The 16,314-nt window shown below is 40.9% G+C and overlaps 1 protein-coding gene and 1 long non-coding RNA gene across 3 annotated transcripts in view; both read left to right on the top strand.

Annotated features, from left to right (window-relative positions):
* The window catches only part of LOC127051001 (uncharacterized), a 427,926-nt gene that overhangs the window by 280,735 nt on the left and 130,877 nt on the right, over window positions 1–16,314 (top strand). The gene's annotated exons all lie outside the window — the stretch shown is intronic.
* Window positions 1–16,314, top strand: part of MNAT1 (MNAT1 component of CDK activating kinase) — a 212,574-nt gene that overhangs the window by 153,479 nt on the left and 42,781 nt on the right. The window contains exons 7-8 of one of the 2 annotated variants that reach the window (XM_050952713.1): window positions 700–821; window positions 10,091–13,519. In XM_050952713.1, the coding sequence (XP_050808670.1) occupies window positions 700–821; window positions 10,091–10,157 (189 nt within the window). In that variant the 3' untranslated portion in view covers window positions 10,158–13,519. Of the gene's footprint in view, window positions 1–699; window positions 822–10,090; window positions 13,520–16,314 lie in introns of those variants that run through there. The other variant, XM_050952712.1, reaches the window with a different exon arrangement.

Below are 16,314 nucleotides of genomic sequence, written 5' to 3'. Positions count from 1 at the left end.
AACTAGATTCTATCTCTTTCTTTGACTGTCCTTTCAAACCCCAGATCTCCTGTTTTGAGACTGTGAAATGATAGGAGCTTTAAAAGGAATTTTAGCTGTTTGTTTCTTTGTGGTCTGAAGGCCTTGAAAAAGTACAATTTGTAATTAAAATTTGATATTTGCGTATTTCTATATTTTAGTTACGGAACAAATGAGAGTTTGCTGAATGAATTAATTGTGTTCCATTGTAAAAGTCTTATCACCAGAGCCACTATATATGGTAGCTTAGAAAGCCCTGCAGAGAGAAATTAAAGTCACTTCGCTTTCTAATTAGGGATTTCAGGAAATCATTGATTACAGAATTGAATACAATTGCTCAGAGACATTAGTTTGATATTACTTCTGATAAGTGAAATTTTTACGTAATTTCACCAGTGAGTCTGCAGCTACACTCTCTTTGATGGCAAGACTGATTTCACTAAAGCTCTTTCTCTTATCCTGCTAAGGAATTATAGCTAACAAAACATTAGTTCCAGACAGTAGGTCCAGTATAGAATTAAAATTACCATCAGGAAATGGCTAATATAATGGACAATATGTAGTTTAAAGCTGGACTGATCATCACATTAACTGTATACTTACCCCACCCAACCTCCATGAAGGAGCCGGCAAAAAAATGATGGCACATTTTAAAGATTCATTGTTGTTCCTTTTCAACAGAGTCAGCATATTTCCTTAGCGCCCATCCAAAAACTGGAGGAAGCATTGTATGAGTATCAGCCACTACAAGTCGAGACCTATGGACCACAAGTTCCAGAAACTGAACTTCTAGGAAGACTAGGGTAAGTACCACATTAGATCTTTAATCTCAATGAATGTTACCATCTTCACTTTGCCAGCAGATATAGATGTTGTTTTTTTAAAAAGTATCTTAATGAAGTATTAGACTTCCTGCACAACCATCGTTTTGTTTGGGTGGATAAGCTAAATTTTTTTGGTCCTGTAGCCTTTATAGATCTATTGAGAACTAAACTGGATCGCATTAGTGTTTCTTAAGGTTGTCGTTGGCAGCCATAGTGAAGTAGCTGTTCATTTTCAGTCGCACTGTATTAAAGAGTAAATAAATAAAAAACTGGGGCTTAATTTACCCAGCAGTTAGCCAGTAAAAATATCAAAGCTGGGCCTTTTGCCATGGCAAAGGGTAGATTTACTCACTGACTGCCATCTACAGTTAAACAACGTTTGTGAGAAATGAAGCATAGAGCATAACTTTGTCAAAGTGTAATGCAGGGCTGGCCCAGCAGTTTGGCGGCATTGCAGTGTGCGGCCATGTTTGGAAGGGAACTTAGGAGCCTGGTGTTCCAAGGTAATGGAGACTAAATAGCACAATAATGGCATGCCTGCTCTCTGCCAAAGAGATGAGTAGCTGAACACCCGCTAAACACGTGCACGACTAGCCAGATGGATAGTGTCATTGAGCTGGGTCTGGCTGACTTCAAGATCACGCACCCTTGTTACTTCTAGAAAACACATTGCAGAACAATTAAAATGCAGGATGTCGGGGAAGAAACAAAATAAAAAAAAAATCCTAGAATGTGCATACAGGAGAACTGAGACCCCAAAATACCAATGAGAGAGTATAGCGGGGTAGGACTCTTTGATATGCATCTTGGGCCTGATCCAAAGCCCACTGAAATCCAAGAAAAGATTCCCAATTACTTCAGTGGGCACTGCCAACACGTGCTGTTGTGTTTTCAGATGAGAAATTACACTCTTCATCCAGGGAGGGCATAGGAGTCTCAAAAAAGGTTTTAAAACACTGTCAGCCCTGAGATTAAGCAGTCTGAAACTCAGTGCTGCTTTAAGACCTTCAAGCTTGTCTAGAATCACTTATTGTTTGTGTTCCCATGTATTCCTGATGCCTATCGTTTTCATTATCCGATATCAAGTTTATCAGATCAAATATTCATCAGCTATCTCAACCCAGACATATCTGGAGCCGGCATTCGCCACCTGTTCGAAACACAGCTGTGGGGGCCTGTCATAAATAGATAGTCAAGGGTTAATAGAACAGAAGTACTTCATGTGTGTTTTGCCTGTAAAGGGTTAGGGTTCAGTCAGCCTGGCTGTCACCTGATCAGAGGACCAATCAGGGGACAGGATACTTTCAAATCTTGAAGGAGGGAAGTTTTTGTGCTGTGCTGTTAGATTTTGGTGGTTGTTCACTCTGGGGGCTCAGAGGGACCAGACGTGCAACCAGGTTTCTCTCCAGTCTCTCCGATACAGGCTCTTATAAGTTCAGAATAGTGAGTACTAGATAGATAAAGCGAGTTAGGCTTATGGTTGTTTTCTTTATTTGCAAATGTGTATTCGGCTGGGCGGAGTTCAAATGTGTGTTTTGCTGAAAGGATTTTAATTTGTACTTGTATACTTAGGCTGGGAGGGTATTCCCAGTGTCTATAGCTGAAAGACCCTGTAACATATTCCATCTTAAATTTACAAAGATAATTTTTACTGTTTTTTCTTTCTTTAATTAAAAGCTTTTCTTGTTTAAGAACCTGATTTTTTTTTATTCTGGTGTGAGACCCCAGGGGACTGGGTCTGGATTCACCAGGGAATTGGTGGGGAGAAAGGAGGGAAGGGGGAGAGAGAGGTTAATTTTCTCTCTGTATTAGGATTACTTTCTCTCTCAGGGAGAGTCTGGGAGGGGGAGAGAGAAGGAGGGGGGAAGGTGCATTTTCCTCTCTGTTTAAGATTCAAGAAGTTTGAATCACAGTGATCTTCCAGGGTAACCCAGGGAGGGGAAGCCTGGGAGAGGCAATGGTGAGGGAAAGGGTTTACTTTCCTTGTGTTAAGATCCAGAGGAACTGGGTCTTGGGGGTCGCCGGGCAAGGTTTTGGGAGGACCAGAATGTACCAGGCACTGGAATTCCTGGTTGGTGGCAGCGCTACAAGTACTAAGCTGGTAATTGAGGTTAGAGGAATTCATGCTGGTACCCCATCTTTTGGACGCTAAGGTTCAGAGTGAGGAATTATACCATGATAGGGCCTCTGCTGCAGGGGGAGTTCTGAAGCTCCATCAGCCATGGACCTTCTTACAGATGAAAATGTTTGGGTGGGAGGAAATAAGTCTTTCTGTGGGGAGCCCCCTAGGCATTGGCATTTCATGTCTAACATATATCCTATATAACTTGTGCGCAGTGAGATCTATCTCCATAGTATCTAAGTGTGGGTGATGCTTGTTCCAGAAGAATAAAGCTTCTTGGAAAGCGAACCCCCTCTAAGTACTGCATGGCTTCAGTCTAGCTGCTAATGTTACATTCAGTATCCCAGTCTTGCAAATGCTTATGCTCATGCTCTGGAGAAGCATAGTCAGCAAAACTCACTTAGCAAAGATGCTCAGGAAGAAATAGGAGTAGTCTTGCAGTGTGTGTGTGGGGGTGTCTCATCTCTTCCTGCATGGGATGGCCTCAAGAATGCAATTCCACTTGTCTGCCAAATGCAGGTGTTGAAAGAGTTTGAGTGAGTGATTTGGCGGATGTCATCTGCCACGGGTGGAGAAGCTGTAAATCTCCCCAACTGAGTCTAGAAGCCTTTTGTAATTTAAAAACAAATATACCCATCCTGCATGTGCCCTGCTGTTACTCCTCAAATCCTCTTACACTGGGTATTTTTAATATATTAGACCATGCAGCACCCTACTCCTTTATATATTGGTTTCTGTATTTGCATGAACTCATGCTCATCTGCTGATGATAAATGCTTAACAAATGTGTTGTGGTCCCATGGCTGGCCTTAGAGGCCGCTGCAATCAGCTGGCTGAATGAGGCAGATGAGTTGAGCATAATGGTGTTACATGCTCCTACTGAATACTGTTAGCTCCCTTTCAACTTGAACCTTATTACAAAGGTTAAATTGACAAGGACACAGATTCCCAGTTTCTCCATCTCTCTCTCTTCTTGTCCCCCTCTGAAGTGAATATTTTCATTGGTCTATGCAAATTAGTGAGGTTTCACTTGATCATTCTAATTTCTCAGTTTTATAACACTGTAGTTAGTCATAGACTACAGCAAAAATTCTTGTCCCTATAATAATATTGCAGCTTGAAAACTGCAATTTATTGCTTGCTGGACAGTTCCCCAGAACATGCAGACTTGAGTTCATCCAAACCTCAGGAACCAAGATTTTTGCAAATACACTGCCAACCTAGTGTGGAGCCTTTACATTTATTCTGGTAGCATCTTATTGATTTTAAGATATTGTTTATTACTTTTGAAGCACTCAACAGGCTGGATCCTTCAAATATTCTGGTCTTAACCTCATATTTTCCACAACATTCACATCAATCTTCAGAGCAAGGAAGGCTGCTCCTTTTGTAGTTTGCTGGAGTCTGCTGAGAACAAATGGGGTGATTCACACGAAGAGTAAGAAAGAGGATTATTTTAGGACTCTTCTTACTTTTCTTTTTTCTAAAAAATGGTGGTTCATATTTAAATCGTCCTATACCAGTTACTCACTATGCTTCAGATAATTAAGTTGTGTGGGGACTGATAAGCTCTGCAAAGCATGCCATTTCTCAAACATTTTGGGCATGCCACACAGGAAAATCAGTGTTCAAATCCTTTTTTAAAAATTGTTTCCAAGCCCTGAAAGGAAAAGGGTGACTAAGTGCTACAACTTTTTGTAACCTTCATGAGTGTTTTTGCTCTCAACTCCTTTAAAATCCTGAAAATAATTAGGAAATAGATTTTCAACACAAATAAACGGCAGCGTATTTTTTTCCCCCCTCTGGTGCGGCTCAGGAATAGTTTCCCAAAATACTGGTATATAGATGATATTCCCAAATTACGTGTGTTTTTGTGGCAATTATTATTTGCTCCTGACAAGGATTGAACTTTGGCAGTGGAAGTTAAAGTTTTTCATTGCTGACTGCTAATTGAGATTCCTCTGATTACTCTTCGATTGGGTTAGTATAGGGAAATCTCAGTTGCTGGCAATGCAAGGCTACTTTTCTCATAATCCTGGCTTTTAATGTTTTTAAAATAAAAATGAGTTTTTGGTGCTGGTCTGTAATTGAGATGGAAAACAGGTAAAAATCATTAGCAACAAAACTGAACATAAATCCTGTTGGTGATTCTGCTATTTAACTCTTTCACATGTAGGGTAACGATGGACTTCTGCTCAAAAAATATCCCTTGATACTGGTAATCAGGATAACAATAGTCCAGATCCTTAATTTTCCACTTGGTTAAAATTTAAACAGAAATTTGTGGTGACCCAAATCTGAATACTTCTGAACACTTTGAACTTTGTTGTTCTGGGTATAGATAATACACCAAAGATTGCGAGGCGCTCGCATACTATGGTGATGGTACCCAAATAAGCACCTTAGATGGATAGATCAAAGCAGTCCCCAGGCCATACTCTGGATAACAATCAAATGTCTATGCTGATATTCCTAGATATATCAGCTTCAGGTGGTGGTGGTGATGGTACGGCTGTTGGGTGACTCAATGCCGCCTTTTGAGCGTTCCTAGAGGGGAATGGCCAACACCAGCTAATCTTTCCTAAGCTTCCATTCATGAGTCCACAGAGTTCTGTCTGGTCTCCCCTTCTCTTCAATGTGTATAGGTGACCATTGGCAGAGTTAGTGCAGGGTCTTGGGCTGCATGTCTTCATTATATTGATGGAGTCCAACTCTATACTTCTGTCTTCTCTAACACCATATAGTGTTGCCAGATGCCTTACTGGTGGTCTGTTTGGGACTGAGATGTGAAGGAATGCTAGCTTACTAAAGCTCAATTAGGAAGAATGAAGTGAAACTGGTAGGTTATGAAAAGCAACTGAGAAATAAGTTCTCCATTGAAGCTGTGTCTGTGCATACCATTTGCTACTAGAGTTTGCAACCTGAAGGTATTGTTGGAGCTCCAGCTGCTGTTAGATGGCCATGTAGCAGCAGTATCCAAAAAGGCTCTCTTTCATCTCCATTTGACCAGGGGATTGAGATCACTTCTTTTGGATGCAGACCTCGCTACTGTGACCCATGCTCTCTCACTTCTGCAGCAACGATTGTAACACACTTACATCTGAAATCCACCCCAGTGCTCAGCAATATGGATAGATGGCCTGTTGGTTTCTGGGTGGATTTTTCAAGTGTTGGTTTTGACCTGTAGAGCCTTAAATAGTGTGAGACCTCCCTGCCTGAGACCTATGCAGTACTGGCATGGCTGTGTTCAACGGAGAAACTCAAGCTCGCATCACTTGATTTAAAGAAGAGAACTGCTGGCATGGTGTTGTGTGAGAGACACCTTTGGAACTTGAGAACTTTCGCTCTTCTGTGGTCCAAAATAGTCCAGATGCACTGACCTTTGTATAATACTGCAGAGCCCTTTGATTTACATAGGCTTTCAGGGTGGAGGTGTTTAAAATACAATTTTCTTTCTGATTGGTTACTTTTTAGTTTTGAAGTAGGTGGAAGATGCTGGGTGTGTGTATGGTTGTACTTTGAATTTATGCCTGTGGGTCCTGGTACCTGGAATATGCAGGATTTTTCATACTTATAAATTAAGCGAAATTTTACAGAATAACTTGCAAATATGTTGATTGAAAGAGTAAAACAGAAACTGGGAACTGACTCAATCATCTTCCCTTACTCATGTCAGTAATCCCACTGACTAAGAGTGTTAAACTTTGCTGTTATGTAACCTTGATTCAAAAAAAAAAACTAAGGATCAAAACGATGTCCTTCTTTTTTGTTCCTCTGATGTCTTGTAAGCACATCAGGACAGTTTGGTGCACCTAAGGCTGGCAGGATTTGCTGCATTATGTTCTCACACTAAATGCAGCAGTGGAAGTGCCACATGCTACTTACATTTTTGTAACTTGAAAATCTGTTTATGATTAGAAATTTTGAGAAAAATCTGAACTTCGTGCCTTGTAATTTAAAAACATAATCCATGGTGGGCCTGATTCTTATTTACACTTTACACAACCTCTGACAGAGTGAAGAGGCCTGAAATTACAACAGTGTTTTATTAATTCTGTTTGCACCTACTTTAAGGCCTCTTTACATTTCCAGTACAGCACTTTGGCACTGTTGTGTGAATGAGATTCAGGCCTTGTGAATTTAAAAATACAGTAATGTCTATATTTGCCCATGTAACATTGTCTATGCAATGGAAATTATCTCTTTTTTTCTGAAAGTGTCTCTAGAGGCATCCTGGGTGAATATATTTGAATCATGGAAAATTAAGCTGACAGTAGATTTAAGGATTTTAATTTGTTTTGAGAAAAATATGATTTCCCTTTATCTAGCCATTTATTTTCAAATATAACCACATTATTTAGAGCAGTGGTCAAGTAAGGCCATTCCTTTTTTTTTTGGTAGGTGAACTGCCATTGTGACTCATTAGCACTTTTAAAAGATAAACATAAACAAAATGATGTTTTAAGAGCAAACAATAAGTATTGAAACAAGATTGGGCTTCTGTGGGATTTCTCACATGAGTAAAGCAAGTAGATTTGAGCCCTTTTTTGTAAGAGTAACAACAGGGTTGATTCCATTTTTTTTCAGAACAGTTCAATAATTTTAAATTTCAAATGAGGACCAGGCTAGATTTCAGCTCTGTTACAACTGCAGTAGCTTTTCATTTGTAACCTTCATTTCAAGTAGAAAGCTTGGGCATATTTCTTTGTTGTGCAATGTTGTAGCATAATTTGAAACATATGTGGTGTTCTGGAACTTTTGTTTTGAAATGACTAATATAATTTCTTAGCTGTCAATCAGAGTGATTTTTTAAAGAGGTGATAGTAATGATCGTCTTCAAGCTGTTTTTAAATCCTTGTTAGTCTGCTTCTCAATCAGGTCAGTTGCTTAACCTGAGTCTCTACATTAATTTCCAATAAAATAACAGAATCGATTGGAAGGGATACCACAGCCTCTGAATTCCAAAAATTCTAACAGGTGATTTTTCACATCAGCTGTCTTCTGATAGGGGAATACAGATATTTTTTGAGCCTTGTGAAGGGAGAAAAGCTCGAATGTGTGGCTCTTTTCAAGTTGATCTGTTTTGGCCCATTGATTCTAAACACTAAGTTCATTCTGCTTCCTCTAAATAAAATATAGTTTCTTAGCAAGCTCAGAGAGCCGAAATATTGAGTAATGGTAAGGAAGGTCTGATTTGCAACGTATCCTTTGCAGTTGCTGTCCCTTTATTCTTATAGGAATTCTGTTGGCTAGCAGGGTGCACATTCTGATTTCCAACAAGTTTCCTGTCCTAGAGCCTTATACAAATCCCTTTGAAGTCAGTGGAAAGATTCTGATTGACTTCATTAAGTGTTGAATCTGGCGGCCAATAAATGAGAATTGGCAGGGAGGAGGTGGTATATTTATGCGTTGAGGACATAACTGTATCTGGACACCTTTCAATGCAGTGTATCCACACTTTAAAAAAAAAAACAACAAACCTACTTGTACACACTTTGCAGTGAGCAGCTTTGAATAAAGACTTGTGAAGAAAACAGTTCACCCACACACTATATTTTATATATTGGATATGCAATAGAGTAACCAGTGCATTTCCTTCTTCAGAATCAAATGGGAAGGGAAGGCATAGCAATTCATAAACAATGTTAATTTTGAGCTGATTTAGGAGCTGGTTTATATTGCTTTAACATACTACTTGAAATCCTGCAGGGTTTGGAATGCTGAGGGTTTATACAGGAGAGGCAGATAAGCACTGGTTTTTTCAACTGAATGGAAATCAGCCTGTAGTATGTCTGAAGTCTTACTGTTTAAGAAATCGACTTTTTGGCAAAAATATCATATGAACATTTCAAATGGTATTTTGCATGGAGCTCTTCTGTCAAGGTCATTAGAAATTGAATATATTAATAGTGGACTGCTTTTGAATCAGTTTTACTTCCTGCCTGCCCACCTGTGGGCATAGTGTGGGTTCTGTAACTGTAAAGGGTCTCGGGAGAGTTATAAAAGCAAAGAAAATGGAAAATGTGTAAAGAAACAAGAAGGGAAGCCTGTGTACATCATGTAGTTACTTATATTTAAAGTTGGCGGCAGTTGTGTATGTACCACTAAATTAATCTCAAAAGCTGTTCATGACAGCAGAATGTCCATAGTAATTGTTTTTGTTGGCGTTTGGCTTCAGAATTAACTCATCGATCTAACATTAACCTCTGTGCTTGGAATACTAGTCTGGTAATGTTATTTTTTTACCTTTTTTATGCAATCATGGAAAAAATGTTTCTGCTCGAAGCAGTTGTCAAACAAGCTTCTTTCATCGACAATCAGACACAGGGCAGCTGAATAAGGCTGTTTAGTCTGGAGTAAATACTCAAGAGATTACAAGGTCACTGTAGGAAATGTAATTATACCATTTTTTCCAGAACAGTCTTTTGTAGTGTGGGCTTGCAGAATACTAAATCATGATGTTTATTGAATGTGTGTGTGTGTATTTATATATAAATTAAAATTCAGCACCAACCTGTGAGAGAAGAGGAGCGTTGAGTAAACTGCACTAAAGAATTAAAATGGTAAATAGCGATAAATATTAAGCGGGCTTCAAAAAGCCATGATTCACATTTTAGCTTTATTATTGGAACCACTAAGGGGCAAATCCTGCTCTTGTCATTGCAGGTGTCAAAGCTTCCCCTTCAGGAGTGCAGTTGTGGTGTGCAGAGCAGTGGAGCAGGTGGAGATGTCTCTTCAGGGGCTGTGTGCCGCCAGTGTGATAGAGAACCTGGCTCTGAGGGGCTCATTCATGTTAACATTAAGAAGGTTTAGTGTCCAACGTACTGAGTTCTCACAGATCTGTTTCCCTCCAAAACCAAAGTTCTCCCTCCATTTTGACATACCCAAGGGATGGTTACCTGTGGTAGTTCTTGCTCGGTATCAGGACTGGGTGGGGAGCCCCTCTCCTTGATTTCCTGGTCAGAAAATCTTGCTTTTGTGGGACCTGGGCATGCAGTTTTAAAGCTTCCATAACTTTCTACCTTTTCATGGCATTTTGGAGGATGCCTAGTACCTTTTCAGTCTCCACTCTCTCTCCCCCTTGCCTTGCCCTTCTTAATTCTTTTTATCTTCTGTCTCCCCACAGTGCAGCAGGCCTCTGCATTGGGAATTGTACAGCTGGTATCAAGATGATGGCTAGGGCTAATTCCTGATTATGTTCCACATGGAAAGGCAGCCTTCCTTGCCCCCGCCCCTTTTCCCCCCTTCCCCCAGGAACCGGAGAGTCCAAATGTCTTCAGAGGTTCCTTCACCAGCTTCTGTTGTTGTTTCTGGCACACAGCCACAAATAATGCTATTCAAGCCCAGGAGTATCAACATTACAGTGGCATCATAGCTGTAAGAAGAGTAAGAAACTGAGTCAGTCTGATAATGGTCATTCAGAGCATGGGAAGGCACAGCCCAACAGCATACCAAATACCACAGGAGAGCTACCTCCTCTTGCTCCTGCTCAGAACCTTGGCCTCCCCAACAGACCACAAGAGGTACTTAGATGGATGTTCATAGCAGTGTGTGGCCCTCCCCACCTTGGCCTATCCAGGCAGTCTGCCCTCTCATTCAGCCTAGACACCACCAGAGTTTCCACAGGGCTAAAGAATTAACTAAAAAGCTGAAGGGAAAGAGCATCCTGTTCTGAATGACCCAGTTCCTCCCTCTCCAGGTCATGCAAGAAATCTAGGAAGTTGCAACAATACAGCGAAGAGGTCCAAGAAACCGATGAGGTACGACTTTCTCAGACAGAGAGACTTCACTCCTGGAAGAAGGGGAAGTATTGGATCCAGATTCAGAAACACTGAAGGAGAACAGATAGGAAATACTTGCCCACATCCTTTTCACTATGAAACAAAGATCTGATGAGTTGCCACAACTCTGGATCAGGAGAAGCCTCTAAACAAGACTCCAACAGCCCCAATGACAGTATATTTATTTTCTTTTGAGCAGAAACCCAACAAAGCATCTTGGCTATTATTAATGTAACTGTAGAGAAAGTGATCAAATCAGAATTGGAGCACCCAGCGAAATGAAGGTACTTTAACAGAGAAGTAATGAGTTCTTTAAAACTGCTGAAACAGTGCAATTTCTTGGCCTGGATTCCAGAAATAGATGCAGTAGTGGCAGAGACCACAGCCTTCCAAATGGGATTTGTTCCCAAAGTTCGAAATGGACCAAGAGATTGAAGTGGCTTTGCTGGCCCAACCTTGGGCAGCAAGCTTCCTGAAATAGTCTCTTCCTAGAAAGAATCTCACTTGAAGTCAATGGAGAGATTTTTGAGGATCAGGCTTATAGTTTTTCTTATTAAAAACTAAAATTGGGTTGTGGGGAAGGGGCCTTTGGAAAGGGAGGATCTGGAAGTGGCTGGGTGAGTGTGTTGAGCTGTTTTGGAGATTGAGCATGAGTTTTGTTCTTGTTTTGTTTTAAAAAAGGATAAAAAAAAATTGAAGATCTTTCAGAAACTTTAATTTGTCCAAGGAACAGCAACCTGATTATTAGCTTGGACACAATTGCTTTAAATTTTGGATGTCCAGGTATGTCTAAATGGAAGGAAAACAGATGTAAAGGAATGAGCTGTTTTTGCTGGCATTCTGTATTCTAGATACTTTTTATTAATCATAAAAGTTTTTAATTTAAAAAAACTGATCCTGAGACATGGAAGTCCACATGTTTAATTTATGTATCTCCTGCATCAGTATTGGCAGGATCAGGGCCTAGTAAATATTTGTGCAAATTAATGGTAGCTCATAAGGATTGGGTCTCTAGGGCTTGTAGTCCTAAGCATGTAGGAGCTCATAACTTTGGAAAGGTAGGTCACTTATTTAGGCCCTGATCCTGCAGGGACTTGTGTGTGCTTCACTTTATGCACTGTGACTTTGACTTCAAGTGGAACTACTCGTATAAAGTGAAGCAGACTCATAAGTGTTTGCAGGGTTGGGTGCTTAGTTATCTATATATAAATAAAGCTACGGTTTAGTCATGGGCATTTTTAGTAAAAGTCATGGGCAATAAACAGAAATTCACAGCCCATAAACTGTCCATGACCTTTACTATAAATACCTCTGATTAAATCTTAGGTTGGGGGTCCCAGGGATGCTGATATTCTGGGGGGCACCCTGGGGCCAGCCCCATCGGCCACTGCTCAGGCTGTCTGCAGGGCCACCAGCATCTGCTCTGATGGTCCCCAGGGCTAACAGCTGGGGGGGGCTGCCGAGCAGGCGCTGATCTGGCTGTCCCTGAGGCCGCTGTTCCAGCCGGTCCCTGGGGCCAGTCACACCAACTGATGCTCGGACAGTCCCTGGGGTCGCCCAAGCAGTGGCCGACACGGCTGTCCCCAGGGTCGCCCGAGCAGTGGCTGACGCGGCTGGCCCCAGAGTCGCCTGAGCAGCAGCCAGCGTGGCTGTCACCTGGGGCCAACTGCTTGGGCGATCCTGGGGTCAGCCACACCATTCACTGCAGAAGTCATGGAAAGTCCCAGAATCCATGACTTCTGCGACTTCCATGACAGACATGCAGCCTTATATATAAAGTTCAGAACCAAATTTTAGGCTTCTATTTTTAAAACAAAGGCAATAATATTTTTAAAGATACTTTACATAAACCAACAGTGAGGATTCGGGTTTGCAAAAAAAGTATTGAGATCTTGGTTTTCCTGGCTTCAGAATCAAAATACTCCAGTCAGGCTGTGTTTCTAATAATGAAATAATGACTTGAACATACTTCGACTTCACAGATTAGCTATTGCTCAGGCTTGAAGGTAATGCTACCATGTTTTTGTTTCTTTACCTAAATGGTTTTAAATGTAAAAACATAAATCCTATGCAGTGGGAGTGGAAAAGGGGGGATGGTTTTCATTTGGCATAATTTCCTGTGAGACACAGTTCTAAATAAGGCCCATATTTACACAAGACAATACAGTTTTACATTGAAGTAGTATATCCAGCACATTTTAAAATTGTTTAGCCATCCCTGGGTATTTAATACCGTCACAATAAATGTGTTTAATAAAGGTGAGTGAAGTTTGAAATAATTTTTGAATAATTTTACAGTAGACACACCAGTTAAATCAACCCCCTTGCAGTAATAAATGTCAGAAAAACAATTAATTATACTTGCTTGCAACTGCAAAATCAATTGTGTGACTGTTCTTTTAAAACAGACTTTTACATTACTAAAGGCTAAACACTACGCTTCTGTAACTTGTCAGAATCAGGTTTTGGTTAATAGATACTTTCAGTGATGTAATGGGAACTTTTGGCAGTGAGTCAGAATATAATGGACTGTGATTAATGTTTTAATAAGTACTTTTCTTCTACTTATGATGCAGTGGTGAAATGGTTTCCTGCTCAAATTGATAGGAGAACAGCAGGTGTGCATACATATTTTTTTCTTTAAGAAAAAACAGTTGTTTATCTTTTTAAGCAGAATTTCTTATATTTTTCTTTAATTCAAACGTTGTTAGGTTTGTTTTGTCTTTTTTCAGTCTTAGCAATTATTGATGTCTGTAATTTGAAAGTGTACGCTAGCTTGGACATCTTTCTATTATCTAAACAAATTGCTTTGTAAAAGAGGAAATTCATTAGTTTAAAAAATAATTTTAATTTATTGATATTTTCTTCAGTAAAGAGATTTCTTTAAAAATAGCTTGATAGTAATTCAAATGAGTGTCTGAACAAAATGTGATCCTGAAAACATTACCGGATTAGATTTCTTCTTAGAGTTGATGTAATATATTTTCTACACGCTTGAGTTACTTTCATGCTGAAAGTAGTATTATTTTTCTACATTTGACATGTTTCCACAAAAAATCCAACTAATTTATTATTCAGTAACATTTATTTCATTACTACTCGATCTGGAATTGCCACAGGGAAAGCATTTTCTGGAGGACCAGTCAGCTGGAGTCCCAGTGAAGATGGGCAAAGCAGCAAAGCTCTCGCTCTGTCCACGATAGGCGCATAGTCTGTGGCTCTAACATGCTGCTTTTGTGAGCTTATTCTCTAGCTGCGCTTTCTCTAAATAACTGGAAAAAATGGGGGTAACGGGGCTTGGTGGGATTAGTAGGTAAACTTCTCTCTAGTTCCTTTATTTCCGCCCCCCTCCCCCCATCCTCATAGGTGGCTGCAGACACAGTGCACATCCACCTGGGGATGATTATTACTTAAGATGTATATGATAGTGATCCCTAGAGGTCAGCCAGGCTGGGGCCCCTTTGTGCTAGGCACTCTGCAAACATTTAGAAAATGACTTTTTCTGCCCTCAGTTGTTTATAGGGTGAATGTGGCGCAGTTGTGCCTGCTCACATGGCTTGCAAGGCCACCACTGCAGCTCGGCTTAGACTGTAGCTGAGGCTCACAGCATGTTAGGCTTTCTCACTCCAAAATGGTAGGCAAGCCTATCTGGAAAGGCAGACAGGCATGACCAGCAGAGCTGCGCAGGAAACTACATGTGAAGTGGCTCGCCCTGAATAAGAGATTGCTCTGTGTCTGCTCCAAAGCAGGTGATCTCCCCTCCTCTCAAGATTCTCTTGAACACCTTTTTGTCTGGAGATTTCTCCAAGGGACTTAGGGTCTGGTATGATAAGTCTTTTCTCTCTTCACTCAGGGACCTCTGTGACTCCTCCATTCTCAGCTACATCAGCCTGACCTTAAGGAACTTGGGCACTTTCTTACAGGCATTTTATCAGCACAGTCATACTTTGTAACTTGAGAATTTTTGGCTAAGAGGCCACTATACCCCAGTTCTGTAGCCGTTCTGTGCCCCGTGTCACCTGCTCTGCGCAGAAAAGGCTGTTCGTGCACTTTCTCTACTCCCTACCACTTTTTCCATCTACATCACCTCCAGAGGAGACTTCAGAAGATGGACCCTGGCTACTGCCTTTATCTCCTGTCTCTCTCTCTCTTCAAGAAGGTACAAAGACAGAGAGAAGCACAGGAATAAACCCAAATAAACTCCATCCCTCTTCTAACAGCGGGAAGGGGGAACCTCCTCTTCCCTCAGCTGAGAATGCACATTCAGGCTCTAAGGGATTGGGCAAACTATTCGACTCTGATTACCTTGATTCACTTCACTTTAAATCGTGGGGGGGGGGGGAGATCTGCATACCAAGGTGATCTCAAAATGAGGAAGAACATGGGGGATCCTATTCCAGTTTCACTTCAGTGCACAGCTAATTTGGAATGGAAGATCCCACAAATGTGGGGTTTGTTAATAGACTTAGCCTTAAACTGTAAATGGTAAAAAAAACCCTACGTTTTTCTTAGCCCTTTGAGTGGCTGCCTCCTTTTCTTCTCTCACCAAAAGAAAAACAGTCTCAGCAGAGGATAATGGCATCTTGAGATTCAGTGGATAAAATACTGGAGGATGTATTTAAGAGACTGTCATGGATTTGCAGCAGTTGACTCAGTCCTTCTCCAACTCCAAGGAGTCCATTGGACATCTCCTAGGCCTCTTGGTTTCTTGGTTGAAAACAATCCCATGGGCCTTAGTTTACATGAGACATATATAACTCTTCCTGCTCCTTATCTGGGATTATCAAGGTGGAAACTATGTACCTTACCTCTATCCTGCCTCTACCATACTGGCACAAGTCATCCAGCCCTTAAAACGGGCTGCTGGAAAGAAGATGTGCTGTTAGGGAAACCTGTAACTATTCCAATCTGTTATATAAAGGGATGAGCACTCAGATGAAGGAATCTGTCTTGCCAAAGTCGCTGGTCCAAAATGGGAACTTGAAAAAGCATCCACTGGCTAAAATGTTGAGCAATATGTAGCAGGTCCTGTTGACGACAGTGTTAGTGCAATGCTACAACTTCACTCATCCCTAGCTTTCATACATTCCTTCAGACCACTCTTACAGCCTCCCGTTTAATATATGCCAAGTTCCCTTCCTTTCCTCCTTCCTACAGCTCTAGGAACCCCACCTGTTCCATAAAACAACAAAACACTGTTCCAAAGGATTGGTATTGAGATTTAAAAAAACAACCAAAAAAACCTTCAGCATTGGCCTAACTCTGCTCCCACTGATGTCAGTGGGAGTTTTAACATAGATTTGATGGGAGCAGAGGTAGGCCAGCGCTGAGTGCTTTCAAAAATCCCACCTCAGATTAAGCTCTCTGGGTCAGAGACTGTTTTTTGTTTGTTGCAATTCACACATTGTACAGCGATGCATATACTTATAGCACTCATAATATGGAGTTGGTCAGGAGCACCCAACTCGGTAGAGACCATTCATATGCTAAGTGGAAAAAAGGAATGTGATTGCTGCAGCTCCCTATGTCACAGGGAATCTCAATGAGCATGCCAACAGGTTGAGACTGC

This window comes from Gopherus flavomarginatus, chromosome 5, assembly GCF_025201925.1.
Source record: "Gopherus flavomarginatus isolate rGopFla2 chromosome 5, rGopFla2.mat.asm, whole genome shotgun sequence".
Taxonomy (NCBI): domain Eukaryota; kingdom Metazoa; phylum Chordata; order Testudines; family Testudinidae; genus Gopherus; species Gopherus flavomarginatus.
The sequence above is the reverse complement of the archived record's forward strand: the minus strand, read 5'-3'. Positions and strand labels throughout refer to the sequence as shown.